Raw genomic sequence first — 24,463 nt, forward strand, 5'->3', positions numbered from 1 at the left:
TTAATTTCTGGTGTGGCCAATTTTGACAAGTTTATGGACAAAAATCTGGCTGATGCAACTTTTGTAAGTATGGGCAAGAGGCTCTTTCTTTCTGAGCAAAAATCTTGGATTAGAGGGGGTTCCACACTAGAGCAAAAAGCTCATATGGGCATGTTGAGCTAGGTTTAAGTGTAAACAAATCTGCTTGGGGAGAGCTCTTCCTTTCTGAAAAATTCCTGAGGGCATTTTTACAAAAATCTTGGATTAGAGGGGGTTCCACACTAGAGCAAAAAGCTCATATGGGCATGTTGAGCTAGTTTTAAGTGTAGACAATTCTGCTTGGGGGGAGCTCTTCCTTTCCGGTCCTTATAATACAGTCAATACTACTACTATTTTATGCTCTGACAATATTTTTGATCGACTCGACGGAACAAACTTGCGCGATTCTCGCTGCGAATTGCAGCGAAACGACAACGCTGTAGAAGTCGCTTGCAGCCCGCGTTGACTGAAATTGGCCGCACCCGGCCATACGTCATGCACCCGTTTACCATATTAGGAGTGCGAAAGAATAATTAATATCTGGAACCATATTTGAGGTACACACGCCAAACTTCTGGAATTTGATCAAATGCGTTATATCAACAGTTTTTTGGAATTTCATTGAATTTGTAATTATGCATTTCAAGTTTGCACGTTTCCCTAAAATGCCAATTTTTGAAGTAGACTAGTAAAAACATGCATTTGATTTTCTCTAGAGAGGTGGTGCAAAGATAATCAAACTTCAAGTACACAAAATCTCAAAATTATATGTATAGTCAATTATGAACTGTATTGTGTTAAGTTCCCCATTCGTGAAAATTGGAAGAAAGAACTACACTTTTCAGTGATTTTTTTTATTATAGTAAGAAAACAAAGTTAACATTAATTTTCAGATAACGCTTATTAGAAAGTAGATACTTGAAGCTTTCAAATGAGGTATATTTGACTTTTCTCCTCCCACGGAGTACAATTTTACAAGCGCGTAAACCGAGGGCTCAATATTTTTGTCACAGATTGTAGTTTCTTCTTCCATAGTCTAGTCGTTTTTAAAATTTTTATCTTATTACCATATATCATATTAAAAAAAGACTGCAATCTTAAGACTTACTTATGTGTGTAGTGAAAGAGCTACTATATATTTTATGATCTAAAACTTTAGAAATGAGCATGCATTTATGCCATAAAAATTACCAAATTGTAAAAATTATAATTTAAATTTTATGCTAAAAATTAGAAAGAACGTATCGTTGACTCTCAACTCAACATGCTTTTGACATATTGTCGAGATAAAATATGAAATGAATCTTTTTTAAAAAAACAAGCTACATGAACTTGTAAATACAGAGATACAGTTTTTGGTAAATTTTAAAGATAATTGACTTTGAGTAAATGTAAAGAGTGCAGTTTCAAAAACATCAGAATAATTTTTTTCATGCTTAATTAAAATTTTAAGTTTCTTCCTCTATTTTCCAAAACTTTTATTTTTATTAAATCATCACGTAAGAGGAAGAAGTTTTTATTTTAAATGTGCTTTTTTTTTATTGTTTTGCCAAAAGTTATTGATTTGCTGCTAAACTTTTTCTAAGTGGAAATTAAGTAATTTTATTTGCATTTCAGCGTCAATGTGGAAGACATAATAGTCTATTTGGGAGCACAAAACATCTATTCCCCTTCCGAGTACGGAAGGGTGATTGTCTCGGCTAGCAACTATACCATCTGTCCTGGCTACAACAACGCGACTAATCTAAATGACACAGCTGTGATTAAACTATCGCAAGAGGTGCCTACCAGCAGTAAGTAATACTGATTGATTGATTGACCGAATTGAAAATTGTGGGTGCATCAGCACTTAGGCTATTTTGCACCCGTCACATTATACGGGGTCCAGCCGCTTACCATAACTAAAATAAACACGTTTCTGAGGACTAAAATATTCTTACCTGAGTTAAAAGCTGAGGCTGTAATGGGACACTTAGTATATACAAGGACAAAACACAAGTCAACACCCCCCCCCCCCACACACACACAGCCCTAGACAGGATTATAAAGGCCGTATGTCCAGACGCCAGAGCTTCGTTGCCCTGCAAAAAGCAGTTACCGGGGTATAGTACATGGAAGCGAGGTTGACATTTGGGGTTCCTACCACAAGGTCATCCCTTACACGCCCGTAATACTAATAGAAATACCTTCTGTCTTGTAATGCTATAAGATCAATACTTGATCCTTTTTTATGTGTAATGTTATGTTTGCTTAAGAGTGCTGCAGGGAGAGCATTTCGCTCGAGGGCCAAATAGTTCGCACAGACGACGCTAGATAGCGTGCAGAATTTGCAGCTTCTTCGCTCGAGCGAATAACGCTCGAACAGCAAAACGAGCGGTATACGTTCCAAGCCCAATAATACACGTAACCAGTGCGTAGTTAGATATCGGTTAGTTTATCGGACTCTCCAGCCTAACCATTGCCTATTTTATACCGCTTTTGGTAGATCCTGTCCCGTTTCCCGCGCTTTCCGCTCAATATTTCTAGCAGACACCACGCGGCGTTGTCGCTGTAGACCGAGTGAACCCCGCGTTGGGTAAAGCCGAAGCAAGGCTGCGCATAAGATACGCGGAATGCACAATTTAAACATCACACTAATCAGCACCACGCTTACATAACAAGCTCATTGCAGACACAAACAAAACGCATGGGAGTTAGACCACAACGTGGCAACAGCGACTGCGTAACCGCCTCTCTTCGGCCTTCCATTCGCTCCTCGCTGCTAAGCAGACGACTTTTTCCTCGTTTCTCATTGGTACAGAAACTGTCAAGCGATCGCTAGCGCGGGAAAGCTGACAGGTTGTAACAAACGCGGGGGAGCAGAGTCCATTGCCTTGACTCATCTCACCCAACAGATCGGGCTTGCCCCGAGTTGATACCTTCCTGTAGGTGAGGTCTACTCCAAAAAGGTTTTTATAAGTCCAGTAGTACACGTATAACCATATTTTGCCTATTGTAGTGGGCCCTCAAGTATGGATCGTGAAGTAAAATTGAATTAAGTGAACATAGTCATTATCTCCATGTTAAAATGTAGTTCAGTCTATCCTACCAATACGAAGTGATGCATGAAAATGAAATAGATGATTGTGGGCTGAAACTGCCAATATGGATATTTTACATTATTGTCACATTAAAATGATATTCCATTGTAAACGCTCGAGCGTGGGAGACTCGAACGAGTTCGAGCGAGCGAAAGTGGTCTCATGCAGTATTCTAGTATGTTTATTAATTACTTTCATTATACTGCCCAGAAACCGGACTCCTTTTGTAAAATTTGTATGTAAATTTGTTGAAGAGAACCGACAGTGGTGGTTCCTAGCGGTGTCCTTAGTTATTCATTTGGCCCAGTTTCAAAGCTGTTGCTACACAGTAACGCCATAGATTACTAGCTATACTCTGCATGGTATATTTTGCATTTAGCGGATTCTATCTGTCCACAACAGGTGAAACGTAGAAAATAAAAGTAAGTTAAGTTAGGAAAATTTTTCATGAGACATAATTGTAATGGGTGGACCAAAAGAAGGGCAAGCGAATGTATTTAGTCAATATTTCAGATCTTCTCTATTTTTTTACGCAACACTGTTTGTTACGTTTTGTTTAAAGAATCTATTTCATACGAATAATAATTGTTCACTTCCAGGCTACATTCAGCCCATTGAACTTGCCAATGGAACGAGTGACTATGCTGGCGAAACAGGACTGGTTTCAGGCTGGGGAAGAACTTCTGACGGTGAGTATCACGTTACAATCCACCACTAGAAATTTCTCTGGTACAATGCAATTATAATTCATTTTGCGTTCCTTAGTGAGCCACTGTGGTTTGGCCGGTAGGGTGCTTGACAGCCTCGCGAAAAATTCAGTTTGAATTCCAGGGATGGGAATCTCGGTGCGACATATAGCGGCACCTACACCATATTTTTAAGAGGTAGAATATTTTTGGATGGAGTTTACTTGAAATATTTATTAAATATTTGTGATCGATCTGATCGTAAAATGCGTTCTTGAAACATTCTTAATGTTGAGTACTTATATACTTAAGTAGACCTCGGATTTTTAGGATCTAAAAAATGTGGTTTTAGGTTCCTACAATACGCTCTAAAAATTCTAAAATAGGTTCTAAAAATTCTAAAATGGTTCTAAAAACCTTAAATTAGGTTCTAAAAACCTTAAATTAGGCTCGAAAAATCCTGAAATAGGTTTGGTACAAAATGTCACAAGAACCTTAATAACAAAATATTAATTTTCTAAACAAATTTTCATTTCTTTATGTCATTTTCAAAATTATCTACAAATTATTATAATACTGCACTTGTGCTGTTAGAAAAAGTTACTTGTTGATATGAAAAATGAAATACGTATGTATAATTTGCTGCACAATATCAGGGTGGCTACTCACTTGGAATTCCTTGAATTACACGTGAATTATTGGCTCTGGAAATTATTCATGAATTTTTGGCAAGACATGAAATAATGTAAGCGGATGTTTTCTCTATTACATTTTTTCTCCGTAGACGTGAAAAATTGCAACTTTTATTAATCCATATCCCATTAAATTTATACATGTTTATAAATGCCCTGAGGCAAGTTTCTCTCAGTTTAGCTTTTACTTCATTCATTTTTTTGAGGAAGGAAAAGAAAAAGAAAACTACACAAAAAAAATAAAAAAAAAATTTCTCAATCTATCAGACAAACGGATTATTATTACAAAATAATATATCTTGAAGTTGATTAGGTAAATTTTTTGTTACATTGGAATCATACAAACCCTTTATATTGTCAATATTTTTGTATGGAAGGGAGGGTGAGAGTCGGTAATAAGTAAGGTTGGAATAGAGAAAACATCTGCTTGTATCCTTGAATTTTTGGAAAGTTCACCTTGAAAACCAGGAATTATACTTGAATTTTATTATGGATGAATCTTTTTGCGTTATCCACGCTCGAACTCCACCTTTTGTCTGTGAGGATCATTTCATATGCTGGAAATTATCTTTCAACAGAAACATAGTCAGTAGTGCTAATTTGAATGCTGAAATATTACATCGCAAGCCGTCAATGCCAAAGAGGACCAAACTGACGCGAAAGTGAGCAGGGCCACACAGATCAGAAGTTTGCACTTGGGACTGTGCAAGGAGTAGAGACGATTGGGTGCCAAAACTGAGAATGGGGAGGAGGGGGGTGGCAAGGACAGTTTACTTTATCTTAGTATGCAAGGCTTAGCATTAAGAGTCTATAGTGCAGGGGTAAAAAGTAGGGTGGAACTGTCCCCTTTCGCCGCCACTGTGTGCAGGTAACAGTGACGTCAGACATTTTTGTCTTGTTTAAAGCTTTGATAAACATCATATACTTGGAGGGAAGGAAATCGACAGTAAACATGTTTCAAACACGCCAGTCATTGAATTATTTCGCCACCAAACCTAGTAGATACCTATGTGAGATATAAAAATCCTGTAAAACCTAAGAGAAAATATAAAAACCTAAAAAAAGGTTTAATTTAGGCGCATAAACCTAAAATAGGTTCTAACAAGCAAAATAGGTTATTTTAGGCACTATAAGACTTTGTCAGTTGTTTCGCCGATATATCTTGTTATTTCTTATTTACCTGCAAAGGAAAAAATAGGTTAAAAACCTAAAATCCGAGGTCTAGTTGTGCATATGGAACTAACGTCTGTATGAGAAATTATTTGCAACATGTAACAATGCCGCTTCACATTTACAATACGTGAGTTTTGTCACAGCAATGTAGACGGGAGAGAATAAGTTGCCACAGAAGTCTAGTTCTGAGTTGCAGACTTGAAGTCTATTCCAGCTTGTAAAAATAAACTAGTGTATGTTAACAACGTTTCCAAGATTGCTGATCCTTAAGACAAAATTTCAAGTTAGTTTGTTGGAGTGGTAGAGGGGGAATGTGGTAAAGGCCTGGCCCAGTTGTCTGAAAACCGCAGGTTCGAATCCTTTTTAGAGCCGATTATTTTTATTAAGTAGAATTAGTGTATTATCGATATTTATAAGAAGCAAAATACATTAAATCTAATTCCTCGTCGATGCCAGTTACGATGTGTTTTTCGTGTAGTTTCTCCAATATTAAATTACTTCTTGCAGGAGGCAATAGGGTGGACAGAGAGATATTGCCGAAAATCTTAACCCTTTGAGGCCCACCCTGCAAGGTAAAATATGAGTTGATTGTTTTTAAATGAAGTAGAAATGAAAACCCATATACCCAGTGGCGTAGAAATATATCGCGAGGTCCTGGGCGAGATCAGAATACGAGTCCCCAACCTGTTTTTAAATTTGTAATCTCAATGTGACTCGATACAAAATCTTCAGTGATACGTCAGCAAATTATCATATTTATATAATAAATTATTGGAGAAAATTATATTTAATAATTTCACTCACTCTAATAATGTCTTTCTTTGTTTTCCGGGAGCTGAAATATGAAGCTATAGGAAGGAAGTAAGAACTGTTTATATTATCCATTGCCTTCTTGAGTTGTAAACGACCCAAGCATTTAAATGCCTCGCACTCGCTTCGTGGCAGTTGGAGGTGCTTTATTGTTAACACATTCAAATCGGGGGTGCAATGTCGAGTGAAAAAAAGACAAGACAAATTGCTTTTTATTCGAGAACTGAATAAATGGGTAAAAATGTGAACGCAAGATATAGTGAATTTTTGCGAAAATGTTACACAAGAGAAATATGACAATAATGTTTAATTTTTCCGGGCCCCCGTAGGCTTAGAGCCTGTATGTTACGCCCCTGATTTGACGTATTATAACATTTAACTAGAATTTAAAGCCAGATTAAAAACAGAATGTTTTAATTTTATTGCCTACAAAAATTAGCCTGTTCCATCTTTTTCCCCCCTCACTTCTATTTATATTTAATACATATCTTGCCCCGGGCAGTCGCCCACTTCACCCACCCTTTGATACGCCACTGCATATACCTCCTTTACAAATTATTGGGCACCCCGCTGAAAGACAACCAAGGATGACGTTATACTGCTTAGAGAACCTTCGCGTTCACTGTGTGAATTGTGGGCTCGAACAGGGATCACGAAGCTTGCTAATCGTAGAACTGCGCATGCTCAGCTCGCAGTCTTCTTAGGTAGACTGTTGAATCATACACGACATGGGCCATCATCCTATACGTGACCGAATTCTAAATGTCCTCGTTTACAATATGTAGAGTTAACAAGAAAACATTATGTTTCGAGGAACACTAATTGTAATATACTTCTTATGAATAGAAGATAGAATAGTGCAATATGGTTACAACACATGCGTAGGAGCATATAAGCGATAAATCAAGAAGGACGGTGTGGTCCGGTCACTATGATACCTGCTCACCACACGAAGGGTCCCCGGTTCGATTCTCCCCATAGCACTGTTTTCTTTGTAAGGATAGAATGCCAACTAATGCAAGCCTGTAAAATTTTTTATTGCGTATTTGATGACAAATGTATTTATTTTTAATAGAAATTGCAAATAGTTTTGAAACTGCTCAATACAAAACTGCTATAATAAAGTTGAAACCATGAAATGAAACATGTATAAAGTAAATGTAATAATAAAAAATTGTAAATAGTGTATTATTTAAATCTAGTGTTTGCATAGAATTGAATTAACTATATTATTTTCTTGTGCATCATGGGTTTACTGATGAAGCTATGCTATTAAATCTTGCCTCTAAATCCATAAACAGACGCAAACGTTAATGTTGTAATTGTTATTAGTCTCGTGGGAAGCTGTCATTTTATAAAGTGATGCCTTTTGCAATTTTCCATTTATATTTCTTCAGTTTCTATGAAATTAATAAATTATTTATGTGGTTCCATACCTTGAAAAATTATGTATACTGCTGGGCCAAAAAAAAAAACGAACACCTTAATATTTGACATCTGAATTGCAATTAGTACTTATGAATTACGCTCTCAGTTAAGTATTGAACAATTTAACATTTTTCATACTTTTTCAGTTTTTGTTTTCTGTTGAATATATTCAAGTTTTCTTATTTCAAATAATTTCTGCAACATTTAGTTAGCCTTCGAATCAGAATTTATGCGTTATCACAAAAAATGCAAGTGTCCGGTATATTTTGTCCAGTAGTGTAGTTTTAGGCGTTGTATACATGCAGTGGGCGAAGAAGATATCGACTTTGTATCACTGCGCTAATCATTCCCTATCCACATACAAACGTTTCTAAAAATTGAAAGAAGATCATTCCGTCCCCCATCCCCTCCCGGCCGAAAACCACATCCCTTTCTTACAAAATTACTCGTCTCTCCACTGCACGGAGGTTTCGATTGTGGATCCACGTGATTGAACCAATGTGTGACGTCATATAGTCATATATCGTATTGTGGATGTTACACGTTGAGGCAGAGGCCACTCTTCCACGACCCTTTGGGTAACGTCCTATTACAGAGCAATCAAGGAACTAACTTCCTGTGTGTGAATTGTATCCCGGGCAAAACAGGTTTTCCTGTGCATGATCCCTACTGCCCTACACTTCCCTTAAATGCCTAAACTTGCATTTATTGTCGAATAACATATAAAGTCGTATATATATATATTTTTTTTTTTTACAGAAGCTAAGTGGACAAATGAAATGCTTTGTGAACGTGACGTTGTGGTCAAGTCCGCCCCCGTGGCGGAGTGGAGCACATCGCGCTACAACGCCAAGGGTCCCGTGTTCGAATCCTGGCTCGGACATGGATATTTGTGATTGTCTGTCCTGAAAGGTCCTGAGATAGAAATTTGAGTGAAATTATGTGAGAGAATGAAGTGTGATGGGGAGGAAATTGTGCTTCCACCATCGTGAGGAAATTGGGGAGCTACGAGTGAGTAGCGGAAACCAGTTTCGGAAATCTCCTGTAACGGCTGAGGGTTCGACGAGCTGACACCATGTCACCCCATTACCGGTTGAAGTTCTCCACACCTCTATGTAGGATTGTGGGAGGGAGGCTGGCAGTCGGGAAATAGGCCAAGGCCCTTCGAGGGCTGTCGAGTCATTGGTTATTTATTATTATTTTTATTTAAGAAGGAAAAATCTAAGGTGCTTTTCGAAATTAGCAGGTGAAATCATGTATTAAAAATGCATGCGCTGTGGGTTGCAGATTTTAAAAAAATCACTGTCTAAATGCGGATTCGAGCACACACGTGTTGGTGCCTCATTGGCAACAAAAAAAATGATCTGTAACCGCGCTCGAACACGCATCCTTCAGAGCGTGAAGCCGTAACACTAACAACTATTTTTCTTCATTTAAAGGAAAGCCCCTAACCCTAAAAGGAAGCTAACCCCATCACACTTCATTCACTCATATCATTTCATTCAATTTTAGGACTTTTCAGGACAGACAATCACAAACATCCATATCCAATCCGGGATTCGAACCCTGAACCCCTAGCGTTGTAGCGCGATGTGCTAACCACTCTTTTTTTTTTTTTTAAAGGAAATACCCCCTACACGGAGGTATCCCCACCATTCACTCTTTTTCTCACTTTTACACTTTTCAATTCTTACATTTTTCTTTGTTTCTTATCAACTGGACGAACACAAATACCCATGCCTTACCCGGGACTCGAACCCAGAACCCCTGGCGTTGTAGCGCGCTCTGCTAACCACTCTTTTTTTTTTTTTTTTTTTTTTTTAAAGGAAAGCCCCTATGCGGAAGCTTTTCCCATCACACTTCATTCACTCATATCATTTCATTCATATTTCAATTTCAAGACTATTCAGGACAGACAATCACAAACATCCATGGCCGAGCCGGGAATCGAACCCGGGACCCCTGGCGTCGTAGCGCGATGTGCTAACCACTCCGCCACAGGGGCCGCCCATATAAAAATGCGCCACTCCGCCACGGGGGCCGACACCCACACCTCCTATTGGTAGGTATTTATTTACTTATCATGTGAGTTTTCGAATTGTTTCACTACTGGCGCTGCGAATTTCTTTTCGCTTATTTTCTTTCAGATGTAGTTGTTTTTCCCGACCGATACATTTTTTTTACCTTCTGCCACCAATGGAGATCCTTATGGAATACATTATTGGGATGCAACACACAGAAAAGATAATATCTTGGTTTAAAAAAAACTTGAGGTGGGAATGATGTATTCAGTCACACATTTGACCTCAAATATTTTTCATCTTTGAAGTTTTGCTTGCAACGCCACCATCAACGGAGTATTTATTTTCTGGACATATAGTACAGATTTTATACATATTAAATGTAGACATGAATTCTTACGAATTGCGAGATTTTTCAATGAAAAATGTTTGACAGTTTCAAATCGACTTTGTGATCAAATAACCTAATCGGAATGGTTTCTACATTTTAAACAATCCACGGTGCAATATACCTCCACTGGATATCGAAGCATTGCTTACAAAGCGACAGCATTAGCATTTTTTTGTGACGTAGAAGCAGTGTTTCAATACGTGTATTACCAATGATCAATAAATGAAAGAATGGGAGTTGACAATTCATTTTCTGGGGTGAAACTATTAGAAACATTTCTTGCAATTTGCAAAAACATATGAATTAATCTGTTAATGGACAATTTGACTACACGTATCATTGGACTTTACTGCATTGTATATATGGCCTACCTCTTTACTCTAATTCAGCTAAATACATACGTTTTTAAACTGAAATTTGTCGTCACTGCCGACAAACTATTCTCATTATGTGATTTCTCTGCCTGAATCATGTACCAATGAGTAATTCATTGTCTAATATGGCTCATTTCTTTTAGGTTCTTCAGTCAGTCCCGACTTGATGTATACTGAGCTGCCCATCATAGCGAACAGCGAGTGTAGTCAATACTTCCCAAATATTACCATATCGCATATCTGTACAGCTCCATCAACATACACGAATCCATGCAATGTACGTAGGAATTATTTTTTTATGTCACAAAGAAACTAGAGTTTGAAGGGGACTTAGCGTATAGATTTATGTGGTATTCGAACTTCAGAAATGTACGTTGTACTGGTAATCGAACTTGAAAACTGTCAATTTTAATCAGTAGCATGAACCAGGATTGTTAAATGTCCAGGTACCCATAAATTCTAATGAGTTCTATTGGGTTCTGCTGCAGGACCGGAAACTTTATTCTCACACAATTTAAATTCGGTGTAAGTTGCGTATTGTTTCATTGAAATAAAGTTCCCGTACCGTATTTAAATTCAGCCGGAGAAAAGGTTCCTGAACTGTATTTAAATTCATCCAGAAAAAATGTTCCTGGACCGAATTTAAGTACTTTAAACATAAAAAAAGTCCTATACTGCCCAGAACCCATTTACACCTGCTGAATTCCTGGACCGGAATTGGCTTCATTTAAAATTCCTGGATCTTTAATAACCCTGGCATTAACCACGCAAGATCTCATGGTACTAGAGTAATTACAGTATATATGCTCATGTGAAATATTTTTTACCAGTACGATTTCATTTAGAAATTATGGACTACCATACGAGAGACCCGGGTTCGATCCGGGATTTTTTCCACCTGTTCAGGCGGCTTCGGCGCCCACCCAGCGTCGTGTAAAGTAGTTATCTGGAGAAAACTCTGGTGGTAAAGGCCGCCAAGGGCGTGGTGCTGATCACATCACTCCCACCTTCGGCCGTGATCAAGAAAGTGTGGAGTCCTAACTCCACACCCGCTGTATGCCTTCATGGCGTGGTGCAAAGCACAGGGGAGCACTTACTTTTTTTTGTTTACTTTTACTTAAATAATATATTTTTTTTCAATTCTTTCTTGTGTCCATTAATAGAAAATCGATATTGCACTTCTGATTATCCATATTTTCGTTTTGCAAAATATATCAAGGTAATTTTCCCACTGCAAAATAGTTACTGCAACTCTCTGACAGAAGTAACAATGGCAATAGTTTGACAACAAACTAAGAGAGGGTCTTTCAAAATGATTTGAATGAAAACAAAACGTTCCATAGGAAACATAAAATTATCAGCGATCAAATATCCCGTGAAATACAATAGATCACCACACTCTAAGTTTGTTTAGGAACGACCCTAATCGTTCATAATTCTACCAACTTTAGTTCCCAAGTGGACCTCGGTCTCTCTCTTCTGGGTGCTCTAAAATAGTGTGACGTCATGCTTTCGAGTTATTGTAAAATATAAGTGTTTACAGGGAATCACGCAGAGAGTAACATGGGGAGAGTAACAAATGAAAGATAATAAAGAATACAAATAAAAGTGAACAAATAAAAATTACATGATTACATGTGCAAAAACTTTACAGTATTTGCATTGTTATTTATCGTCACTTTTAACTCCCTACGAAGTTTTGTGAAAGTCAACATTTTCAAATTAAAGCAGTGAAGAATTCCGGAAAAACCAGAGTTGTATATGCAAACTCGCCTTAAAATGAGTCCCGATTGCCATTCTTGAGAGTGGAAAGTTCTAAAATTACGAAATATATTATTGTATATGCCCCCCTCCCCCCCGGGAAAACACCTTTACAATTCCAGCCCATTCAGAAGAAAAATTCTGCGTTAAGGAGGGACAATTACGCACTAGTTGTGTGCATTTATTTCAATATCGTCGGATTGGGCACTGCAATTTAAAAAAGGGTTTAGTATGCAAGAGAGTATGAATTTCTCTCCATGTTGCAAGTGGAAACTGTTTTTCAAGTTGATCAGTAAGCTAGACACGATGTTTGAAAAAAATATGATTAATAAGTATTTACAGAATCCCATGTATTCCTTATGGGAAATCAACTTCAACGTCAAGTTACGGCTAATCAAATGGGAGTTTCGATTTTTCCTACTATGATATAGTTCAACGTGTCCTTTTTCCGTCCATGTACTTTTCTACGTCATTGGATGTTTGATATTCCCGAGAGAACGAATAAAATAATGGTCCCATAAACCTAATGCATTTCTCCTTGCCTCATACGGCCATCCTGGCAGTGTTGCCAAACCTGATGTGCATAAAAGAGCTACAATTCACCATTAATAGAGCTAAAGATTACTTTCAAGGAGTTAGATTAACGAAGGCTGCACAAAGTGCCTCCTAGGGTAATTTTAGGTGTCAGAGGGGTGGGGGCGTTTCTATTACCGTTAGCTTTAAAGTGGCAATTTATTCTTAGTTTTCACCTAGATTTGGCGGCATAACCCATCTCAATAATTCAATGATGTTCATATGAAATCGAAAATAAAGGATTCCCGGATAATAATATTGTCATCTTCACCTTAGCCACAGCGCTATATATAAAAATACCTGGTGAGGAAAGAGGGGGTGGGTGACGCAGCCTATATATGAATATCACGTCACGTGCAAAATGTACACTCATGGCAAAGGTTTGTCTTTATGGGCCGGAGCCAGTGGTGGCATCATGGTGGGGCAGAGGGTGGGTGTCACAGTTCACAGTCAAACGAGTGCACGAAAGAGCCAGATCTGGCTCCAAAAGAGCGAAGTTGGCAACAGTGATCGGCAGCTGCCCCAGCGAGAAAGACCTAGGGGAAATTGTCCCTCCTCGCCTTAACCAGTGGCTAATCGCGACGATGAGGATGAGTGATAATTAAATTAAATTGATGAAGGAACAGTAGCACACACCCATGTGTCCAGGCCAGGACCCGAACCCGGAAACTTCGGTGACGATATCGGCTAGAAAATAGACGAATGGAGAGAGAGAGAGAGAGAGAGAGAGAGAGAGAGAGAGAGAGAGAGAAGAGAATGGGAGAGTAATAAAAGAATCTTCACAGAGAGAAGTAAACGAAAGTAGAGAAAGATAGGGAGGAAGCTGAAAATACAGGGTAATTCAAAATAGTACAAAAAGAAACCTTACCTGTGACTGCTGTAATGAATTTATTTCAATTATAGACATAACGTGATCGTTTAGCTTTCCAGGATTCATGGCAACACTGAAACAAAACAAGCTCCTCATCCAAAATGGCGGCATCAGCTAAAGAAAAGCCTTAGTGTGTGCTGCGTTGGAAGTTGGGGGACGGGGGTTCGCCTTGTGCCTTCTTGTGAGGCAGACGTTTGTGTTGTATTTGTCCCAATCATATTGCGAACGACCTATTTACTCCCGTGAATAGGAGGAAGAGTTTTGTGCTGTATTTTGTGTTAATATTTCCGAAGGACCTATTTATAATTATAAATAGGAGGAAGAGTTTATTTTAACGCGGGATGCTATCGGATTTTGTCTGATACATTCCTTCAGTACCCTTGTCATAGGGTGATAGGGACATATGCGAGAAGAAGAAGAAGACTTAGTGTGTGCTAGAATACGCAAAAACTTCATCGGTAACCATTGTTCAGAGACATTTCCGGATGAAATTTGCTAAAGAAACACCTCATCATAACAACATCGCAAGGTGGGTGTAACAGCTTCACCAGTTTGAGGAAACGGGATGTTTATGGAAGGAGAAAGGGAAAGACTGCCATCTGTCAAGAACGAAGTAGATGAAAACATTCGTGTGACTTACCCACAAAGCCACACCAAGTCAACGTACTGTGGGAGAAGAGAACTTACTACAACGTGTAGTTTGTGCGCCAAGTAACTTGACGAGTTGACCGTTCATGTTACATCCATAATTATGAATTACATTCATTACAGCAGTCACATGTATGGTTTCTTTTTGTACCATTCATTTTGAATTACAGAAAGAAATGTTAACAGTCATAATGAAATAATTTCAATATTCTATCGAGCACCCATGATGATTTGGAATGTATTTTTATTCTTACAGGGAGACAGTGGCGGCCCGTTGGTCGTAGATAATGTTCAAGTGGGCGTTGTTTCCTTCGTATCTGTATTAGAATGCGCCCGTGAATCCCCAGGAAGATATTCAAGGGTGACCTCATTCAGAAGCTGGATATACCAGGTCACTGGAGTCTAATAAGTAGACTTTCCTCCAAGCAGCACTAGAGGCGGAACCATGGTCGAAGGAAGCGGGATGCAAGGAGAAAACGAGTGGTTAACATTTTCATTTTTTCATTGTGCCTTTTACGTTGGAAGGTAGATAAATGTTATTCCTTTCAAAATGATTCGAAATAAAGCATTGCCGCAATTTCGAAGTATATCTTCCTTGCCCTCCCTGGGAAAGTATTGTTCGCCCACCCAGTGGCGTGCCCAGGATTTTCGAAAGGGAGGAAGGGTTAGGCATACATTTTTTGTAGTCAACATTCATTTTACTATCTTTCCCTGCTTTTAGCGTTCTTTTTTTAGGTATACTCGTACTAGGTCAAAGGGAAGGGTATATGACCTTCACCTTTCAGTCTGACAAAGTACTATATTTTTAGTACGCTACGGACTAAGTCAAAAGCAGGCTTGTACAGTGTTCTGGTCTGTGGACAAAAAAAATATTAATTTCATCCTCATCGTCGCAATTAGTCGATAGTAGCAGAAAAGTGACGTCAAATAACCTAATTCAATCAATCAATTCAATTAATCTTCCGCCTTGGCCAGATATCATTCCGTCTTATTCTGGATAATCAGCACCTGTTGCGCTTGGATTCTGTCCAAACAATAGATTTGTCTTCTTGCTATATTCAGGATATTTCTCCCTGGAAACCAGGAGTAGATTCAGCTTCTGGTGCAAATGCCCTGGAATGCTAGACAATTCCATTGTTGACAAAACAAAGGCTTTTCACTAGAATGAATTTCGTTTAATTTCAGATCGATATTTTTTATATTTGTGTCCGATGAGAAAACATTGTTACCCAAATAATTTAAAAAATGTAAACATTTCCTTATTTAAATTAAATTGAAAAACTCTAAATGGCTGTATCTCGCTAACTAATAGTCCGATTTTGCTAAAACTTCTTTGCTTTAAAAGCTAGAATTTAGTTCTTTGTATAATGAATATCCTTAAATGTAAATTCAATTAAGTATGAGTTCAGTAATAACACAACAACAACAGTAAACAAATAAAATATAATAAGTAATAACCATAAAATAAACTAGGCGTTACAATGTTCAGAAAGATATTTGGGCCTTCTTAAACCATTTATCATAGGCCTCCACAACTTTCTTCATCCCCTGTCACATGCATGTGTTACTTCATCAACACACACAGTATACACACTCAACTGGTCTCTGCGATTCTTCACAAAACACGTGCGAAATTTTAAGGAAAACTTCAATTCCTACGCCTTCTTTTCTTATTTTGTTTGCTTAAATTTACATCATACTGCACCATCAGAGCTACCATGACTTCTCTAACACCCTGTATTCGAAATTATACAGAGTGTCCCAGTTAAAAGTAGCCCGAATCGGATCAACAGTTACATGCCAAAGATCATGAAAAGAAATGAAGTACCTACCACGGTTCACGTTACAATGGGCTATTCCATTTTTGATTGATTGATTTATTGATTTGCTTTATTTTACTTCGCTTTTGTGCCAGTTTTGGCTAATTTGCGAAGATGGGGATGAGTGATGATATGATGAAATTGACGAATGGACACTCACTCACAAACATCCATGCCCAGGCCAGGATTCGAACCCGGGACCTCTGGCGTTGTAGCACGATGTGCTAACCACTCCGCCACGGGGGCCGGCACTATTCCATTTTACTGGTGCAATATAGCCGTCATTTGCCTCCTAGACAAATGTCTTTGAGCCTGGCTTTTTAACTGGGACACCCAGCTATTTTATGACCGTGATACAGGTACTAAAAATGTAGGTACAATTTCATCGTCACTTTTGTTACAAGTTTGTTGTTTCGTCCTGATGTCAATTACGCACCGTGAAAATTTGTATTGTATAGCATGTGTGCGTGTGGGAAAGGGGTAGACAATCCCATCAACTAATCAATAACCAGGTACTCGAAATAAGTCTATACTTGGTATCGAGTATCTCTGGACCAAGCGAATGAAAACACAAATCTCTGCGCAAGTAGTGACGCGAGACGACTCCACCAATGAACACGTGAGAGGGAACGGGATTGCGTGGAGGGGAGGAAAGCAACATGAAATATTACAAACTAAAATATTAACCTACATTTATTTACCATGATGATTATCATATCTTTCACATGTTTAAATAAAATTACAATGTATATTAAAATCTTCACAATTAGTAAAAAAAAATACAGGATCTACACAACACAAATGGTTCTAAACAACTAGATTCCAGCGTTGTTGAATATCCAATCTCTGAACGAACTAACTCTCGTGTACACTGATGTGCTTCCATACTCACAGCCGTAACTGCTCACCAACGACGCCACACCTATCTGTACTTCATCGACGACTAGTGGACCACCGCTATCGCCCTAGGATAGGTAAAAAAAATACACATATTGAACTATTCGAGTGATATTGAGTCTTGTTTTCTAAGATTACTCACCACACATTTCATAGAATTCGGTTAGCATAAATTCAAAGAGTAAGATTGATTGTGTTCATGTTTTGAGTCAACTTTATACACACTTAGGCTAATCGGGACTGGACCTACAGTTTAAAGTGGGATCCGAATCACTATGTGCCTCAACCGGGTATTGAGCCAGGAGACCCCTTGATTACAAGGTGAGGAAGATAGCACTACGCCATCCGGGAGGCCCTCAAAGAGTAAGAATAAGTTCATGTTTCACCCTGGCGGTACTCAATGGTACACCGTAACAACACATATTTTACATAAATACGAATAAAAACTTAATTGTTGGTTCAACGAAAGGAATATAGATTGAACTAAAATTAGAAATACTTTTCTACGATAACATGAGAATATTTGTCTAGCACTGTATTGGAACCAATCTACCTGTCAGTTTTGTCTAATCGCCAAAAGTGCCGACTTGTGAAACATACGAGTACATAGGCGCAAAACTGAAATTTCTAGTCGCATCTAAGTGGGTTTCATGTGCTGTCAGAAAGCGAACAGCCTCCATGTTTCCGGCCAATTTTGTTTGTCGTGTGGAAGGAATTATCGTGAAATAACGTGAGCTTCTGTTTGAAACACAGAATACTGCACAATGTTCCATAGTAAACAGGGTAAAATCTCCCGCCCGCCCGCTTTAACTCCGTATGTTTACAAGAACTGGCCTCCATCGTGGCTGTTCGAATCCACAATTCAACAGTTTGTGACGTAGGTGAAACACACCTATTGCGATTTCCAAACACTAATTTCGAACACCGTTACACACATTATTCTGCGCCAGTATACAACGATATGAATACAGGCAAATCTGTTTATATGCACAGTGGCGGCGATTGGGTTCCAAAACGGGGAGGGAGGGAAAGGTGCCAAAACTGAAGGGAACGCAAGGACAGTTTCATTTTTACTTGGTACATAAGGTCTAGCAAAAGGTTGGGGGGACACACTCCCTAATCGCCGCCACTATATATACACATACACTTTATATATATATATATATAGTAGAAGAGCACTGAATCGAATCGTAGGTGCTGGGTTAGTAAACTGCAGCGTAGTCTCGCCAGTCTGCACAAGAGGATAGTGACATCATTTCTCAAAGGTTCGGAATCTTGAGCATAATAATATCATCAGCAATTATGATGATTTTTCATACAATAGAAAAAATATACTAGCATTACAATACACATCTTGAACTGTAAGAAACTTACATTACAAGGAGGTTTATTTCCATCCGAAGAGGCGCATACTTGTGTATCTACAATGTCAACACCTTGAAGAATGTAACTCATATAACATTCGAAGTTTGAAATCACTGGTATTTTTACATATCTCAGCTGGTTGTCTGAGGGCACGCCTATTAAATATAAACCACAGTATTAGTAATACAATTTCAAAAAAAGTAAACAGTTTATGATTTTACCCTTTTTCTCTGTATATAAACCTATGAAAATACTTAGTGTATGAATTACGTTGCGATTATAAAAAAAAATGTGCATGCAGTCTTTTAGCAAGGGGATAATATTCCTCAGTACAGGAATAACCTAAGCTCACAAATGTTAGATGATTTTTCCATACTATCCTGCGGAATTATTGCGTTAGTTTACCATTTTGGCGTAATAGTGCTGATGAGTATAATAACCAACAAGTCTCCGATTATTATTATCTGATGAGCTCTTATCGGCTTGACATTATCTTCAAGTGTGCTTTAGAAAAACAGGATTTAAGTTTTGGTGAAAAAAAAACTCATGCACTGTAGGTTACGAAATCGTCAGTATCTCGACAATACAATGGCTTTAGACGATTTTATGCGCATTAAATAAAATATGACATAAGAAGTAATTAATAATATTAGTTAATTTTCAATAGAGAAGATTAGCCACATAGTGCGTCAATAACGGTTGCTTATAACTTCATAATGTAATAAAATGCATTTTATTTGACAAGTGAATAGATGTTGTGGTTTATGTGATACACTAGCTAAGTTTTTTGTGTGTGTGTTCAGTCCACTTCGTCACGTGCAATAACGGTAGCACGTACAATATCATCGATATTTCAACTCTGTCAACGGCATTGGTTATTCTGGAGTATTGTACGCCTGTTCTTTGACACAAGCTCACAATAAATCCAGGGGTGTAATGTCAGAGGACCTATGCGACCACGGAATTGAGTCATCTCTGCCAATTCAAAGAAATGGAAAAGTTAGGTTCATTTTCAAATTATGACCTTATCGCCTGGAATAAGTTACGCCCTCGTATATTTGCATGGTATTTAAGTCTTTATTCATTCATTCATTCCTTTATTTGGAACCTAACAGCTTTTATGCCGTTTTTTGTCCATAACAATACACACACAATTGTTTTACAATTAAATTATCAGTCCAACCCCCCTATTTTACAGATATTACTTTTTTTTTTTTTAAAGAACATTTTGCCTTTTACAATTGTATGTTACACTTCCTTAAAAATGATAACAAACTATAACCAATTCTCACATCTGGATTAACAATTAAACTTAACAAATTTGTTGGAAACTGAACCTTTAGATTATTTAAAGTTTTATACAAGATATTTCTCTCTCTATTATATTTTGAGCATTCCAGTATTATATGTTGCGCATCTGCACTTTCCCATCCACATTCACATTTCTTATTGTTCGTTATTCCAATTTTGGATAAATGTTGCCTAGTACACAAATGGCCCGTTCTCAGTCTATTAATTAATACAATTACGTTTCTTGTAGCACTTACATGATGAAACCATGGTTTTTGTGTTTTGAATTCAGCAAATGGTCTGTATGATTCTCCAACGGTTGTAAGTTCATTTCGACACCAATCAAACCATTCATTCAGAATTTTCTTCTTTACTCTAGGGAGAAGATCCGTGTAGTATAATGATAGGTTCGTAATATTTGGGAGGCGCACTGCTTTCTTTGCACATTCATCTACATGAGAATTACCTGTAATATTGCTATGAGCTTTAACCCAAGAAAACTCAATGGTTTTTCCAGATTTTTGTATTGTTTGAACTAATTGTATGCAATTTATAATATAAGGGGATAATTTGTAAAGACTCTTGTAAGAAGATTTAAGAGCCTGTAATACACTTTGCGAGTCAGTAAGTATTAAGAACTTTCGTAAATTTAATTTTTGGACATATATTAAAGCTTGGTAAATTGCGTAAGATTCTGCTGTAAATATTGAACAGTCTTGTGGAAGCCGAAATATTAGGTCTGTTTTATGTTGTGGATCGTACACTGCACATCCAACTCCTGACTCACTTTTAGATCCATCTGTGTATATGAAATAAAAACTTGGCCATTGAGTAAAATATTCCGATATGTGCGAATAACGAGGGAAATGAATATTATCCAGAGACTGTTGAGGATAATCTAATGAAAAAACAGGCCGTGAACGCATCTGTAGAACATCCTGATATTCTTGACAAAACGAATTATACAATTCTATCCACATAGCAGATTTTCTGTTTGTTATTTTTCCTGTTTCATGTAAGTGTATCATATTTGTTAGCACATTGTTGAAAGGATGCTCATGATATGATTTCACTTTGAAGAGCATATTTGCTGCTAACATCTTCTGTCTACATGAAATGGAACATTCACCCGCTTCCATGTATACTACTGCGTTTGGAGTGCTGTTCATAACTCCTAAACATCTTCTCAAGAATTTCCTCTGTATGACATCAATGGAATTCAATTTTCCTTCTGTCAAGTTACACATTGCCAATAGAGAATAATCTATCATAGGCCGAAAATAATTCTTGTAAAATAAAAGCATAACTCGAGGATGACATCCCCACTGAGTATTTGCTATTGCTTTGAACAAATTAAACACTTTTTCTGATTTGACTTGTATTGCTTTAATTTGGTCCTTCCAAGTTAGTTTTTCATCCAAGATGACACCTAAATATTTTACTCTGGATGTAATGGGAATTCTTGTTTTTCGGGACATTGAGTGAACTATTGGAGGTGTTCCCTTTTTACTAAAAATTGTAATATTAGATTTTTCCATTGAAATGGAGAGTTTTTTACTTTCAAGCCACTTTTGCACTTCCAATATTTGTTCCTCTAAAACAGGAAAATCAGTATGAATTTGTGTCGTGGACATATAGATACAGATATCATCTGCATATTGAAGATAATTGACTGTTGGAATTAATTTCCTTTTCATCCCGATCATATATATGTTGAATAACAAAGGACTTAAAGGACTTCCTTGAGGTAACCCTTTGCAGGCTGAATACGGTCCTCTACTTTCACTGAAAAAGTGGAAATATACAGATCTTTTACTGAGTAACTTCCATAATATCAAAACATAGTTGTGAGGTATTTTTAGCTGTTGTATTGTTTGGATTAGGATATTAATGTCTACATTATCATAAGCTGCGCTTACATCTAAGAATGCAGCTAATACAATTCTGTTTCTTTTCAGTGAGTCGAAAATATACGAGGAAAGAGTGATTAATCCGTCTTGGCATCCTAATCCCTTTCGAAATCCTATTTGTTCGAACTGAAATATATTTTGGCTTTCTAAAAACCATTCTATTCTCTTTTGTATCAGTTTCTCAAATATCTTTCCTATAACTGACGTCAAAGCTATAGGTCTATATGATTTACCTACTTGAGGGTCCTTGCCTGTTTTTAAAATTGGAATAATCAACTGTTTGGACCAATCTTCTGGTACTTTTCCATTATTTAAGAATTTATTAAAAATTGTGCACATCGCCGTTAACGCTACATCTGGAAGGTGATTAATCATAGAATAAGTAATTCCATCCATCCCTGGAGCAGATTCTTTACTGTTGCCGATGATTTCATAGATTTCCTCTTTTGAAATTGGAGTTGCAAAACCTTTCGCCGATCGTAGTTTTGATGTGTAACTACATAATTCATTTGGTGTTTCAATTACTCCGTCTGACACTGTAGGTATGAGTTTCTGAATAAATTCAGTCTTCCAATTTGATTTCAAAGGGACCACATTTGCTGTACGAGGATTTTTGAGCGACCTAAACTTATTCCACACATATCCTAATTTCATGCTTGGGTGTAATTTTCACAAAATAATTTCCATGATTTTCTTTTTGCTTTTATGCATAATCTCTTTGAATTGGCCACAGAGCGTCTGAATGCTATCCAGTTCTCCGGATTTGGTTGACGTGAGTATATTCTTGCTAATTCGACTCTATGTAGTTTTGCTTCAGCACACTCTTCTGTCCACCAGTATATCTTTGGGAAGTGTTGCTGACTACTTTTTATCACCCTGGGACAGCTCAAGTCCATCGCAGCCGAAATGATTTTTACAAACTCCTCGTATGTAATATTATCAGGTTTTAATCCATCATCCTCTGAGAAATAAATATTTAAAAGTTTAGTATAATTAGACCAATTAGCTTTGAATACTTTCCATTTGCGAATAGTTAATATTCTTTCATTTGTAGCATGGCAATAAGCCAGATAAAAATAACATGGATAATGATCGCTTGTTCTCAAGTCCACATCGGCTTCCCATGTAAAGTCTGCACAATACTTTTCTGAAATTAATGTTAAGTCTATAGATGACGGATTACTTCCATTTCTAGGCATATGAGTAGGTGAACCATCATTTATTATAGTTAACTGTTCCGCCTCTATCCATTCAACAAGAGTTCGACCCAACTTATCTGCTGCCTGTCGACCCCACAATGGGTGGTGGCAATTGAAATCTCCAGTTATGATTAATGGAGTCTTGAATGAACTAATCATAGACCTTAAATGATTCACTGCAATTTTTTGCGATGTATAGGAAGATGGTATATAGATCGAGATAACAGTAAATATTTTATTCAAAATTTGCACTTGTATTCCCACTACTTCCACCCGATATTCTCGAAGAATCACTAAATTGGGATTAAATGATATGGGTTGGAATGCCAGACTTTCATGTACAAATATACCCACTCCTTTTCCGCCTTTTTCATTAATTACTGCGTGATAATTTTTTATTTCAATTGAAACTCTTCCATCCCCCCATACTTCACACACACATATAATGAGAGGATGATGCTCTTCTATCAGTTTCATGAGTTCAAGTTTTCTTGAAGGAAACGAGCATAAATTCCATTGCACAAACAAAAACATATTTTGCATGTAATAACTTACTGATTATTATATTTAAATTGTAAATGATTTGTGCAAGAAAAGATGTTAAACCTGTTAAAACTGCTCTGTGACCCTCTCGTTCTTCACGTCGTGGACGAAGGACTTCTCTGCGACCAGGATGACGCTGCACACGGTGTCCTCGGGCAACGGACTGTTGAACTCGCAGACGATCTTGATGTTGGTGCGATCGTTGACCACCACCTGCTTCCTTTTTGTGGTATTGATGACGAACATCGGCCTGCGTGCTTTGAATTCGCTGGGCGCGTAGTACATGTCCACGTTTCCCTCGGTCACGCGCTTGTATCTCTTCAGTCTCTCTTGTTACAATCTTGTTTCTCTCTGCAACATTGCCATGCCACATGTTCTATGCTAACAACTTCATAAACCTGAAAACATATCTGTAATCAATAATCAATTCTAACATAAAAATGACAATCAATACCCATTGTTCCTATATAAACGTTTCAACATACGTTGAAATAGACCGGAAGTGGACCGGAAGTGGTCAGAAATGGCCAGAAATGGCCGGAAATAGACCGGAAGTGGACCGGAAGTGGGCAGAAATGGCCAGAAATAGACCCGAAGTGGACCGGAAGTGGGCAGAAATGTCCAGAAATGGCCGGAAATAGACCGGAAGTGGGCAGAAATGGCCGGAAATAGACCGGAAGTGGACCGGAAGTAAATATGTGTGGGTGTGGGTGGGTGTGGGTGTGGGTGTGTGTGGGTGACTTTTTGGCTTAATTTTAAGTGTAGCCAAAAAAAAATATCAAGAGGGGCATATTTTTAACAAATTTATGGACAACAATCTCACAGAAGTGCCTTTTATAAGTGTAGGCAAATCAATCTGAGGGGGCTCATACTTTCACGGGAAATTCCCTTTCCCAAGCTCGACGTCTTGGAG

The 24,463-nt window shown here is 37.8% G+C and overlaps 1 protein-coding gene across 1 annotated transcript in view; it reads left to right on the plus strand.

Moving 5' to 3' along the window:
* The window catches only part of LOC146000460 (brachyurin-like), a 54,270-nt gene extending 39,175 nt beyond the window's left edge, over positions 1-15,095 (plus strand). The window contains exons 4-7 of the mRNA XM_083138118.1: positions 1,636-1,811; positions 3,698-3,787; positions 10,817-10,950; positions 14,783-15,095. Of these exons, the coding sequence (XP_082994244.1) occupies positions 1,636-1,811; positions 3,698-3,787; positions 10,817-10,950; positions 14,783-14,932 (550 nt within the window). The 3' untranslated portion in view covers positions 14,933-15,095. The remainder of the gene's footprint in view (positions 1-1,635; positions 1,812-3,697; positions 3,788-10,816; positions 10,951-14,782) is intronic.
* Positions 15,096-24,463: the final 9,368 nt, after the last annotated feature.

Source organism: Lepisma saccharinum, chromosome 16 (assembly GCF_977018435.1).
Source record: "Lepisma saccharinum chromosome 16, izLepSacc3.1, whole genome shotgun sequence".
NCBI lineage: Eukaryota > Metazoa > Arthropoda > Insecta > Zygentoma > Lepismatidae > Lepisma > Lepisma saccharinum.